The sequence below is a fragment of the Aulonocara stuartgranti genome, assembly GCF_965226115.1.
Source record: "Aulonocara stuartgranti genome assembly, chromosome: 13".
Taxonomy (NCBI): domain Eukaryota; kingdom Metazoa; phylum Chordata; class Actinopteri; order Cichliformes; family Cichlidae; genus Aulonocara; species Aulonocara stuartgranti.
The window spans coordinates 25,879,460-25,890,510 of record NC_138949.1 but is presented as its reverse complement, the minus strand read 5'-3'; the positions used below and the strand labels follow the sequence as shown (position 1 = coordinate 25,890,510).

The window sequence follows — 11,051 nt, the reverse complement described above, 5'->3', positions numbered from 1 at the left end:
TACATTTCAAAGCAGCTTAAAGTCAATAAAATGCTCAGGTGACCAAATCGTTTTTGCAAAAGCCACAAAGGCCATTCTTTGCTATTTAGCTTACAGTTTCTGCAAGCTAAAGGTGTATATGCAATAATGTTATTTAACAGTCTGTTGTATACGACTTTAAACTTTAACAGTTTAAAGTGGGGAAACTGTGTGCTATTTTTCCTGGTGTCTATTTTGAGCGCTGAACAATCTACTGTGGGCCAGAGCAAGCAGTAAAGTATGCAAAGTATGTACCAAGCAAAATTATGTGTTTGTATTGATGTGTTGATGCTGATATTAGAGAGTTTTGTTCATGCATGTGTGCCAATGAATTATTGTTTCCAGATTTAAGACAGAACACAGTGAAATACCTGCACCCCAGACCACATATGGTCCCTGCTCATCCTCTTGATTGCCAATTACTTCCAGTATAATATGGGTTTCAGCGATATATTCAAGTGGCCTGTTAATTAATCCTAATGATTCACACCATGCCCAAGCAGTGGGGGGTCTACAATTCACATGCAATATCATTGACTCCAAATGCCATGAGAGGCCACTCGAAACCCCCCACCCCACAGTTAATTAAAAACAAAGCAGCCTTGTTAATTAGTAGCAGCAAGATTGTGCAAGACTGATTAGTATAATTATATATGGAAGGATATGTTTATCTTGGGGGTCAGGGATTTATTAACATTACACATTTGCACATCCAATAGGCTAAATTCATTCAAATGTATTTCTAAAATATAATTTATGACAGTATATCTGATATTTGTCTTTTCCTTGTCTGTTCAAGTAGCATTTACAGTGTGGATTTTGTTGACAAGTTCATCAAGGATGGGAAGCTTACTGAATTTAGTATTCATTTATATCATTAGCTCAAAGAAGAAGGTGTGCTCATATCTAAGGTTAGTTTCAATAAGTTTGGTCAAAGAATAACATGGGGGTCATTCCATCTTAAATTCTTTTTTTAGAAGTCTAGGGAGATTGGAAAGAAACAAATTGGACTTCTTTAAGTTATATGAAGACGGTTCACCTCTCATCTGAGAGGCTTCTTCAGTTGTGACAGTTTCTGAAGGGTAAATAGTTATATCCTTCAGAAATGGGTAATAAACATGTTGAATGACATGAAATTCTTAGTCACAAATATGAAGAAAATGCCATTTTTATTCAACTTTCATGCCGGTTTGAGAATATATGATAAATTATACCATAAAAAACAAAAACATCAGTATGTAGTCTAATTTCAATTAGACTATCTCTTCCAAGTTAACAAATTGGTAGTCAGAAATTAGAAGTAAATATGAAATTACAGTCAAACTGAAGCTGGAAGCCTCCGTTCTTCGTACCTCGCTAAGTAAGTTAGCTGGATTTGATTGTTGACGATTTCGCGTGATCTTGGATCGTTCGGTTCTCCGAAGCTCATCCGGGACTTGCTGTCATAGCAACAGATCCGTAAGCGTAAACCTGCTCGGGAGCAGGCTTACTTTATGTAAACAAGATTAGATCGCGGCCACTCAGGTATGTCCGAAAGCAACAGCGATATTTTACCACTGTTTTACCATAAATAAATATTATCAATGTAACTAAAGTTAATGCAGTACTTGATCCTTTTATTGATTCCATACAGATACATACAGGTCATTTCCTAAAAAAAGGGAAATGTACTATTAATCATTCTATTTCATGTATTTGATTATTTCCGATGTAATTCATATTGTAGAGTAGTAATAGTAAATTACTTCGTGTAATCAAGATGAGAGACCACGGCTATAAAAGCGAAGGTGGATTTGGGAAGTCTGTCGCAGCCATGTCCTGTCCGTATACGCGAGCCACCCATTGCGGAAGGTGCAAGATTGATAAGGAGAGTTTTCAGAACTCAGCGTATATTGCGGGATAGACAGGATCCTTTAGCTCAGCGCGACAGTGTGCTCATAGAGAGATATCGATTTTCCCGTGAGGGTATTATTTACTTAACCAACTTGTTGACGAGGGGGTGCAGGACCACCACCTGTCTTTTTTTGCTCTGCCCTTTTCTTGGTTGCTGTTATAAACAAACAGATTATTTCAGGGTCTCTTTCTTAGAGAATAAAAGCAATATAAGTGATAAATATTACCATTCTGTAGCATATTCTTATATTTCACTTTTACTTGTTCCCATGTTCTAGTGGGTCCTGTTGTGGCTCTAATGTGAAAGAGGATATAATGTAATATAATATAATATGATATAATGTAATATAATATAATAAATTTACCCTACCGCCTACTGGTGTTGGCCAGAGGGGCCGATGGCGCGATATGGCAGCCTGGCTTCTGTCAGTCTGCCACAGGGCAGCTGTGGCTACAACTGTAGCTTGCCTCCACCAGTGTGTGAATGTGAGAGTGAATGAATAGTGGTATTGTAAAGCGCTTTGGGTGCCTTGAAAAGCGCTATATAAATCCAATCCATTATTATTATTATTATTAAATTACTTACGAGTTTAATTTGTCAGCAACTTTCTGCCAGCCCTCTCTCCTTGCTTTTGCAGCCTTTGCAGTGTTCCCTTGCGTTTTAATTAAACTCTGAAACTCCTGAAATCCCTCAATCAAGAGTTCTTGCTCTGCTGCCGAAAAATACCGAGCGCGCTCCTTCGACATTTTCGCCGACCAATCAAAGGGTTGCCGATCAATGTTTCTACTATCGATGCGTAGCCCCTGTTAAGCCACCCAGTGATCTCACATTACTTCATCCAGCAATACTAATCGTCAACAACAGGTGTGTTCGGAGAACCGGAATAGCGATGATTTGATCTTGGATGTAGTAAGCGAGGTACGAAGAACGGACCCATGTGTGGTAACCCATTCTTTAGTTTCTCATTGTGGCCAGGTGCAGTACACAGCACCATCCAGGAGGTGGCAGCAGTGAACTGTAAAGCTGTTTCCCAACCGCAAGAAATATGAAAAAAAGAAGAAAATGTTCAATATGTCTGCGCCCTTTAGCAAGGTGGTAACGACGCAAGCTGTTTGTAAATGATGTTAATAGGACGTTTCTAGACAATGTTTAAAGAATTAATGACTGGAGCCTGTTCCGATATAGACACCGCTAACTGGAAAAATGGAGTAAAGCATTCGGCAGCTTGACATTTGATTTCATGATCACGTTGAGCTAGCAGGGAACCTTCAGTGAGTTGTTTACCTCCTCAGATATTCATATCATGTTTTTGTAGATTAGTTCAGGCTTAATAGTAAAAACCCCGCCCATCAGCCATGTTTTGTCAAAGATTTTCTAAATCCAAAAGAATAATCTGTTGTTGGTTGTAGTATTCCGCATTATAGCTGCTCACCACTGACTTGAACCTGTTACAAAATTTTAAAAAAGTAAAATTATCACTACCGTGTTATATTTACGCCAAGTTGAAGAATTTTTCTTCACTATATAGGCTGTATCGTAACCCTTGTGTTGTGCTCGGGTCAAAAATGGTCCCTAGTATCTGGGAGTAATTTATTTGTGTTAAAACATAAATAAATACCAACTTTTGTATTTTTGAATGAGATTTGGCTAAATGGACTAGAGACCGGCAAAAATCAAGTCTGTTTACTACGCAGTGAATATTTCAGCCACATCTACATGTAAAATGGCTTACAGAAGACTTGTAAACCTTCTGCCCAGAGTAAAAGAGTCTGCCTATAACCTATGGATACCTTACTTTCAAAAACCACCATATGTCTTAAACCAAAGTGTTGAAAATCGAGCTAAAAGAACTCTTTACACCAGCACACCACTGATGGTGAAGTTGCTGTCAGTGGATGAGATTTTTGCCAGGAAGTCTCTGCAGGAGCACCTGAGGAAGACTGAGGCACAGTACAGCGAATGTTTACAAGCCATCAGTGGTAATTTGGGAGAGGAGCAGTGCAGTGAGGATGAACTGAAGGCCAAGAGGACCAAAGTGTCCCTTCTGGCTCCTCTTATCCAGACCATCAGAGAGCTGGACACCAAGCAAAAAGAGATTACAGAGACTGAGACGCTTCTGAAAGGTTTGTGGAGAAAGATCTCTAATTAATAAGCCACATTTGGCTCTCACTTTGTGAGAGTAGAATCACTCTCAGATTATGGTAAAAATTGTATTTGTGTCTGTTTTTCCTCAAAGATGAAGACCCATCTTTGCGGGAACTGGCAGAAGTGGAGAGAGCAGGCTGTTTGGAAGATATTCAAACTCTTAGACAAAAGGTAGAAACTTGATTTTTTCACTTTGTGATATCAAGGTCTCAACCGAGCTGTTGGTAAATCTTATTGAGCGCACTGACAGCGTTTCTCTTTGCATTTTCAGTGTTGTTATACTTGTCGCACAGCTGACACATTATCACATTTCTCTTGTTAATCAACATGCATCATCAAATCAGATTCTGGATCTATTGATTCCAGAGGAGGAGACTGATCTGAGTGACCTCGTCCTGGAGGTCACCGCTGGCGTTGGTGGTCAAGAAGCCATGCTGTTCACTGCTGAGGTCAGGAAGTACATATGTGTATTAGTTATTTTAAATTGAATATTTTTATTTAATATTTTTATTCTATTCTGTACAGTTGTGTACTGTATTTATTCTTATTGTATTCTAATTTTTGCCTCATAACTTTTGCACTGTCCACTTCCTGCTGTGACAAAACAAATTTCCCACGTGTGGGACTAATAAAGGTTATCTTATCTTATCTTATCTTATCTTATCTTAATATTGCTATTGCAGCAGGCCACAAACGGGATGCTCACAGACACAATTGCCATCTGCAATAAAGAATAAAGAAAGAATAAAAAAAATAAAGAATTAAGCGGAAGGTTTTTTTTCTGTATTTACATGCCAACTTCCTCTCCCCTTAAGGTGTTTGACATGTACCAGGGCTTTGCTCATCACCACAGCTGGTCCTTTGACATCCTGGAGCACACAACCAGTGAGCTAGGTCAGTCGACACATACATTTCTATTACAAAATCTTCCACAAATGTATTTTTGCCATCATATCATTGTTACACCTTTTAAGAAAACTATCATTACAGTTGTTTTTTTAAAAAAATAGATTCCCTTAATTTATTTATTGGATTTCCAAATGAAGGAAAGAAATTAAAATAGATCTGTTCAGTTAAAGACACAAGCTCAGCATCATATATATGAAATCATGTAGTTTACAGAAGCCAAATTTCGAATTACTATATTTAGTCATAGCAAAGTAATAATCCTAAAAGACAAAAGAAAGCACAAACAAAAATAATGCCATGCACTAAGAAAACTTCACAGAAAACAGAAATGCTTGTTTAACAAATTTGAGAGAAGAATCAAATTGGTCTCAGTCACGTGGTCACTCTTACGCTTTTACGGATTTTCTCGTTTAGTATCTGTCAGAATCAGAGTGAACTCAATTTTATGTGTCCTTTCCACATGGAAAAGACAGTGTTTGGCAATTTTTCAGCTAGTGACTGAAATTTAGGTTATGAGGTGATGTCTAATTAAAAAAAGAAGAAAAAGTAGATTCGTAAGATATGTGTTTACAAAAAACAGCAAAGGCCTGAAGCTTTGATTTGGTAAAATTGTAATAACTTATATCAAGCACAAGAGGGAGCCCTTGTGTCACAGAAATGCTGAATGTTTGGCAGCATGGATTCAAATAGTGCCAGTAAACAGTGGGCAAAGGTTCATTTTTAAACTTGTAATCTAAAAACATGCACCAAAACAAATACTTTATTCATGGTCACATTAAAAGACTCAATTCATACCTAATTTTTTCCATCTGTTTTTGTATTAGAGTAGTGACATTTTAGCGGTTGTTATAATAAAACAACATCAGGGAAATCAGCTTTTTTATGCTACAGTGCTTAACAAATTCCTTAGACCACCTATTGTAAAAAAACAAAAACAAAACAAAACCCCAAAAATAAGAATACACAAATATTAAATTTATTTATGTTAATCTATGTTAATTATTTGCCAAATAAAAAACTGAATTCACATTTTTTTCACTGCTCACATATGAACAGGTGGACTACGTCACGCCTCAGCTAGTATCAGCGGCCCTCAGAGCTACAAAAGGATGAAGTTTGAGGCAGGAGTTCATCGCGTTCAGAGGGTTCCCAAGACTGAAAAACAGGGCCGGATGCACACCAGCACCATGACTGTGGCTGTGCTGCCCCAGCCCACTGAGGTACAGCTGCACACGATAGATGGATGTATCCAAATAACAAGGATGCTGTTAAAACAGCTCAGTTTGCTTAAATGAATCCTCAATAAACTTACAAAGTTTCCAGAGTGTTTTGTTCTGTTTAGCTGCTGCTTATCTAAATATATGTAGTATGTGTAATTTGTAGTGTTTGTGTGTGTTCTTGTCAGATCTCTTTCACAATAAACCCAAAGGATCTCAGGATAGACACTAAGAGGGCGAGTGGAGCTGGAGGTCAACATGTCAACACCACAGACAGCGCTGTCAGGATAGTTCATCTTCCTACAGGTAAAAACTGTACAAACTGAATGCAATACATGGCAAACAAGTTTCGGGCATCTTTTATTCTTTCCACTAATGGGGAAAATGGACTGTTTTTCATAGATTATTAATGAAAGGAGATGACAGTGCTGTTTAAAGTGGTTGAAAAGAGCTAGGTTAATTGGTGATTGTAAGCTGACTGTAGGTGTGATAGTGAGCGTGAATGGTTGTTTGTGCATATGTATTAGCACTGCGACAGACTGGCAACCTATCCAGGCTGTACCCTGTATCTTATCCAGTAGATAGCCTCCAGATCCCCCACGATCCTGAATTAGATAAGGGGAAGAAAATGTAAGGATGGATAAATGCAGTAAAGTAGATCTTTATTGTGTGTTTGTTGGGCAGGTGTGGTCGCGGAATGCCAGCAGGAGCGATCCCAACTGAAGAACAGGGAGAAAGCCATGAAGTCCCTGAGAGCAAAACTGTACAGCATGAAGCTGGAAGAGGAGACCAGCAAACGCTACAACCAGCGGAAAATACAGGTGAGATACAAAGGACAGTTAAAGGTAAACCACAGGTGGAAACCATAAAATACAACATAAAATACAGATGTGATGCTTTGTCTCTAAAACTCTGACATGATGTTGAATTTGACTGGTGTGAAAATATAATGAAAACACAGGTAAGATATTAGTGGTTTTGTTGCTAGAAGTAACAAACATTGCTAAATTCAGTGCTTCTCCTCTTCCTTGTCCTCCAGATCGGCACTAAAGGACGATCAGAGAAGATTCGGACCTACAACTTTTCCCAAGATCGCATAACAGACCACCGGATCAGCTTGACTCTGCACGATTTAAAAAGCTTCCTGCTGGGAGAGGATCTTCTGGATGAAATGAACTCTTCACTTAAGGAGTTTTCCAACCAGGAGATTCTCATGGAACTGCTGGGAGAAAACAGTCAGGACAGCTCATGACTTTGTCTCTTACAGAATGTGCATTTATTTCAAATAGTAATGTAATGCTGGTCATTCCTAGACTGTAAAAACTGTGTGGGGAAGAAGAAGATGATGCATTGAAAGTGGGCACAAATCTCAGCAGTGCCTGATACGAGATGCGTATCTGAAGGTGATAAGCAGCGTCACAACAAACAAAAAAAAGTGGTAAATAAAATGTATGAGCTGCACAGTGATCACAAAGTCGTATGTTTTGGTAACTCGTGAGTTGAAGAAAGAGAAATTCAAAAATTTGATTCTAACACGTTTCATGCAACAGAAATGAAAATGAACACAGCAGATTCTTCATCTGTTTTCATTATAATAGCAGATGGATTCTCCAGTGATTGTCTCATGCTGGGCAGCCTTCAAAAAATGCTGCCAGATGTGTAACAAGTATTAACTGGACAGGACAAGGCAGGAATCTGCTGCCAGGAAAGTCTGAGCTTTTCTGCAGGGGGTGTGTTGAGATGGAGGGCAAAGTGGCCCTAGCCTCTCCTGATCTATTACCCAACCCCAATAAGCCAAATCACCGAATCACACATGTGAAGCTACCCACTCACTGTGGTGACTCACTGTGACCAAGGGAGGAGCTGAAAAAAACTTTAGGTGATTTTTTTTATGTTAAATGTTCATACTGCTTAAGCAGGATTATAAATTTTCTCTGCTTCCTTACTACCCAAGAGGTCATCACAGCAGATGGATCTATATATTTGATTTGGCACAGATGTGACACCAGATGCCTTTCTACAACCCTCCTGTTTATTCAGGGTTATAACCTCTGGTCTCAAACTAGGGATGTTTTTAGGCAAACATGTTAACCACTAGACTATGGAAACACTTCAGTAAAAACTTTAAAAACTTGTTCCACCAAAATGCAAAACAGTTATTCAGTACAACATGCTATTTAATCTCTTACACAGTGCTATTAATCATATACTGTCATCTATATTGGAGCATGGGGGTGGGAAAAAAAAAGTCTGAAAATCAAGCCCAGTGATTTACAGTGCTTAATAAATTTATCAGACCATCTGTCCTAAAACCAAGGAAACACGAATATTTTAGAAATCTTTTAAAAACTTGTTTAAAAGTTATATTTTTATTTATTATTTAAATAGCAAACTGAATTCACGTTTGTATACCTCAATTTGAGGTCACTCACTGGTTACAAATGAATCAAGCATAACTAATTTTTCTGCTCAGGAATGCAAGTGGATTACTTTAATTTGGCATCTTAATAAAAAAATAACATGCTTTACTGTTTTACAAAAAAACAGAAAAAATAGTAGATTCGTGGACCAGAACAATAATTAGATTTTAGCATTAAAAATACAATTTTGATTAAAGAGCTTGCACATACTGGTGAATTAACCATTACAGAAGCACATAAAATAATTTTGGTAACTACCAATACTGGTAATTTAAGGCAGCTGTGGCATAAACTTTAGATTGAATGGTAGTATAATACATTTGTTAAGAACTGTACCGGTATATACCATTCTTGTTGAACTGAATCTGATCAGATATTCTGAATTTAAATTTCCAGTGGACCCCCTTAGCAACCTAATTTTATTTATTTATTTTTAAGTCTTTGAGTCACCCTGTTTCTTGTGGGATCTTGCTCTAATTCAACCAAAATGACCTAATTACTGTTCTCTCTCTGTCTCTCTTTGTTTTTAAGATATGGGGTATTGTGCTTTATTTTTATATGGATGGAAAATACATTAAAAGAACCACCCTAAACCACATTTGCACTTTCTGTATTAAATAGTGTAAACTCTACTTTGTTTATTTAGAAGATACACTGCTCAAAAAGAAAATACAGGGAACACAAAAATAAGACATCCCAGATCTGAATGAATGAAATATTCTTATTAAATACTTTGTTTTTTACATAGATGAATGTACTGAAAATAACATTACACAAAAATTATTAATAGAAATCAAATTTAGCAACCATGAAGATCTGGATTTGGAGTCACACTCAAAATTAAAGTGGAAAAACACACTACAGGCTGATTGAGCGAGACAAGATGTTCCAGATGTGCTCAATTGGATTTCAGGTCTGGGGAATCTTGCAGGAACTGCTGATAAACTCCAGCAATATGAGGTCTAGCATTGTCTTGCATTAGGAGGAATCCAGGGCCAACCGCATCAGCATATGGTCTCACAAGGGGTCTGAGGATCTCATCTCGGTACCTAATGGCAGTCAGGCTACCTCTGGCAAGCACATGTGGCTGTGCAGCCCCAAAAGAAATGCCACCCCACACCATTACTGACCCACTGCCAAACCGGTCATGCTGGAGGATGTTGCAGGCAGCAGTCTCCACGGCATCTCCAGACTCTGTCACGTCTGTCACATGTGCTCAGTGTCAACCTGCTTTCATCTGTGAAGAGCACAGGGCACCAGTGGCGAAGTTGCCAATCTTGGTGTTATCTGGCAAATGCCAAACGTCCTGCACGATGTTGGGCTGTAAGCACAACCCCCACCTGTAGATGTCGGGCTCTCGTGCCACCCTCATGGAGTCTGTTTCTGACCGTTTGAGCAGACACATGCACATTTATGGCCTGCTGGAGGTCATTTTGCAGGGCTCTGGCAGTGCTCCTCCTGTTCCTCCTTGCACAAAGGCGGAGGTAGCGGTCCTGCTGCTTGGTTGTTGCCCTCCTATGGCCTCCTCCACGTCTCCTGATGTACTGACCTGTCTCCCCCATGCTCTGGACACTACGCTGACAGACACAAAAAAAATCTTCTTGCCACAACTTGCATTGATGTGCCATCCTGGATGAGCTGCACTACATGAGCAAATTGTGTGGGTTGTAGACTCCGTCTCATGCTACCACTAGAGTGAAATTTTCTCCATCAACTCCCCACGCTGCCACCTACAGAAGTTCTCTGATGACTCTGCCATAGTCGGCCTCATCACAGGTGAGGACAACTCAGAGTACAGACAGTGGACTCTGGACTTTGTTGACTGGTGTCAGCAGAACCACCTGTTGATCAACGCTGGGAAAACCAAGGAGTTGGTGGTGGACTTCCGGAGACGCAGACCCACCACACTGACACCGGTGAACATCCAGGGAGTGGACATTGAGATAGTGGACTCTTATAGGTACCTGGGTGTTCACCTGAATAATAAACTGGACTGGAGCCACAACACTGATGCTCTTTACAGGAAGGGTCAGAGCAGACTCTACCTGCTGAGGCGGCTGAGGTCATTTGGAGTACAGGGAGCGCTTTTAAAGACCTTCTATGACTCTGTGGTGGCATCTGTCATTTTTTACAGTGTTGTATGTTGGAGCAGCGGTTTATCGGCAGCTGAGAGGAAGAGGTTGGATAAGCTCATCAGGAAGGCCAGCTCTGTTCTGGGATGCACCCTGGACCCAGTGCAGGTGGTGGGAGACAGAAGGACTCTGGCCAAAATAACATCTCTGATGGACAGAGTCTCCCACCCCATGCATGTAAATGTTGCTGAACTGCAGAGCTCCTTCAGTGACAGACTGCTCCATCCTAGATGCATGAAGGAGCGTTTCCGCAGGTCCTTCCTCCCTGCAGCTGTCAGACTGTACAATCAGAACTGCTCCCAACAAACATAGACGT

At 39.6% G+C, this 11,051-nt stretch overlaps 1 protein-coding gene across 3 annotated transcripts; it reads left to right on the top strand.

Moving 5' to 3' along the window:
* Positions 1-2,839: 2,839 nt before the first annotated feature.
* mtrf1l (mitochondrial translational release factor 1-like) lies at positions 2,840-9,201 on the top strand. Of its 3 annotated transcripts, none has more exons than XM_082558374.1 (9): positions 2,840-3,183; positions 3,805-4,035; positions 4,149-4,228; positions 4,402-4,506; positions 4,873-4,951; positions 6,023-6,186; positions 6,372-6,489; positions 6,868-7,004; positions 7,223-9,201. In XM_082558374.1, coding segments are annotated over exons 1-9 (1,128 nt in total). In that variant the 5' UTR covers positions 2,840-3,182; the 3' UTR covers positions 7,436-9,201. The 3 variants fall into 3 exon arrangements, with proteins under 3 accessions (XP_082414500.1, XP_082414499.1, XP_082414498.1); XM_082558373.1 differs by having other exon boundaries at positions 3,776-4,035; XM_082558372.1 differs by having other exon boundaries at positions 2,840-4,035.
* The last annotated feature ends 1,850 nt before the right edge of the window (positions 9,202-11,051 follow it).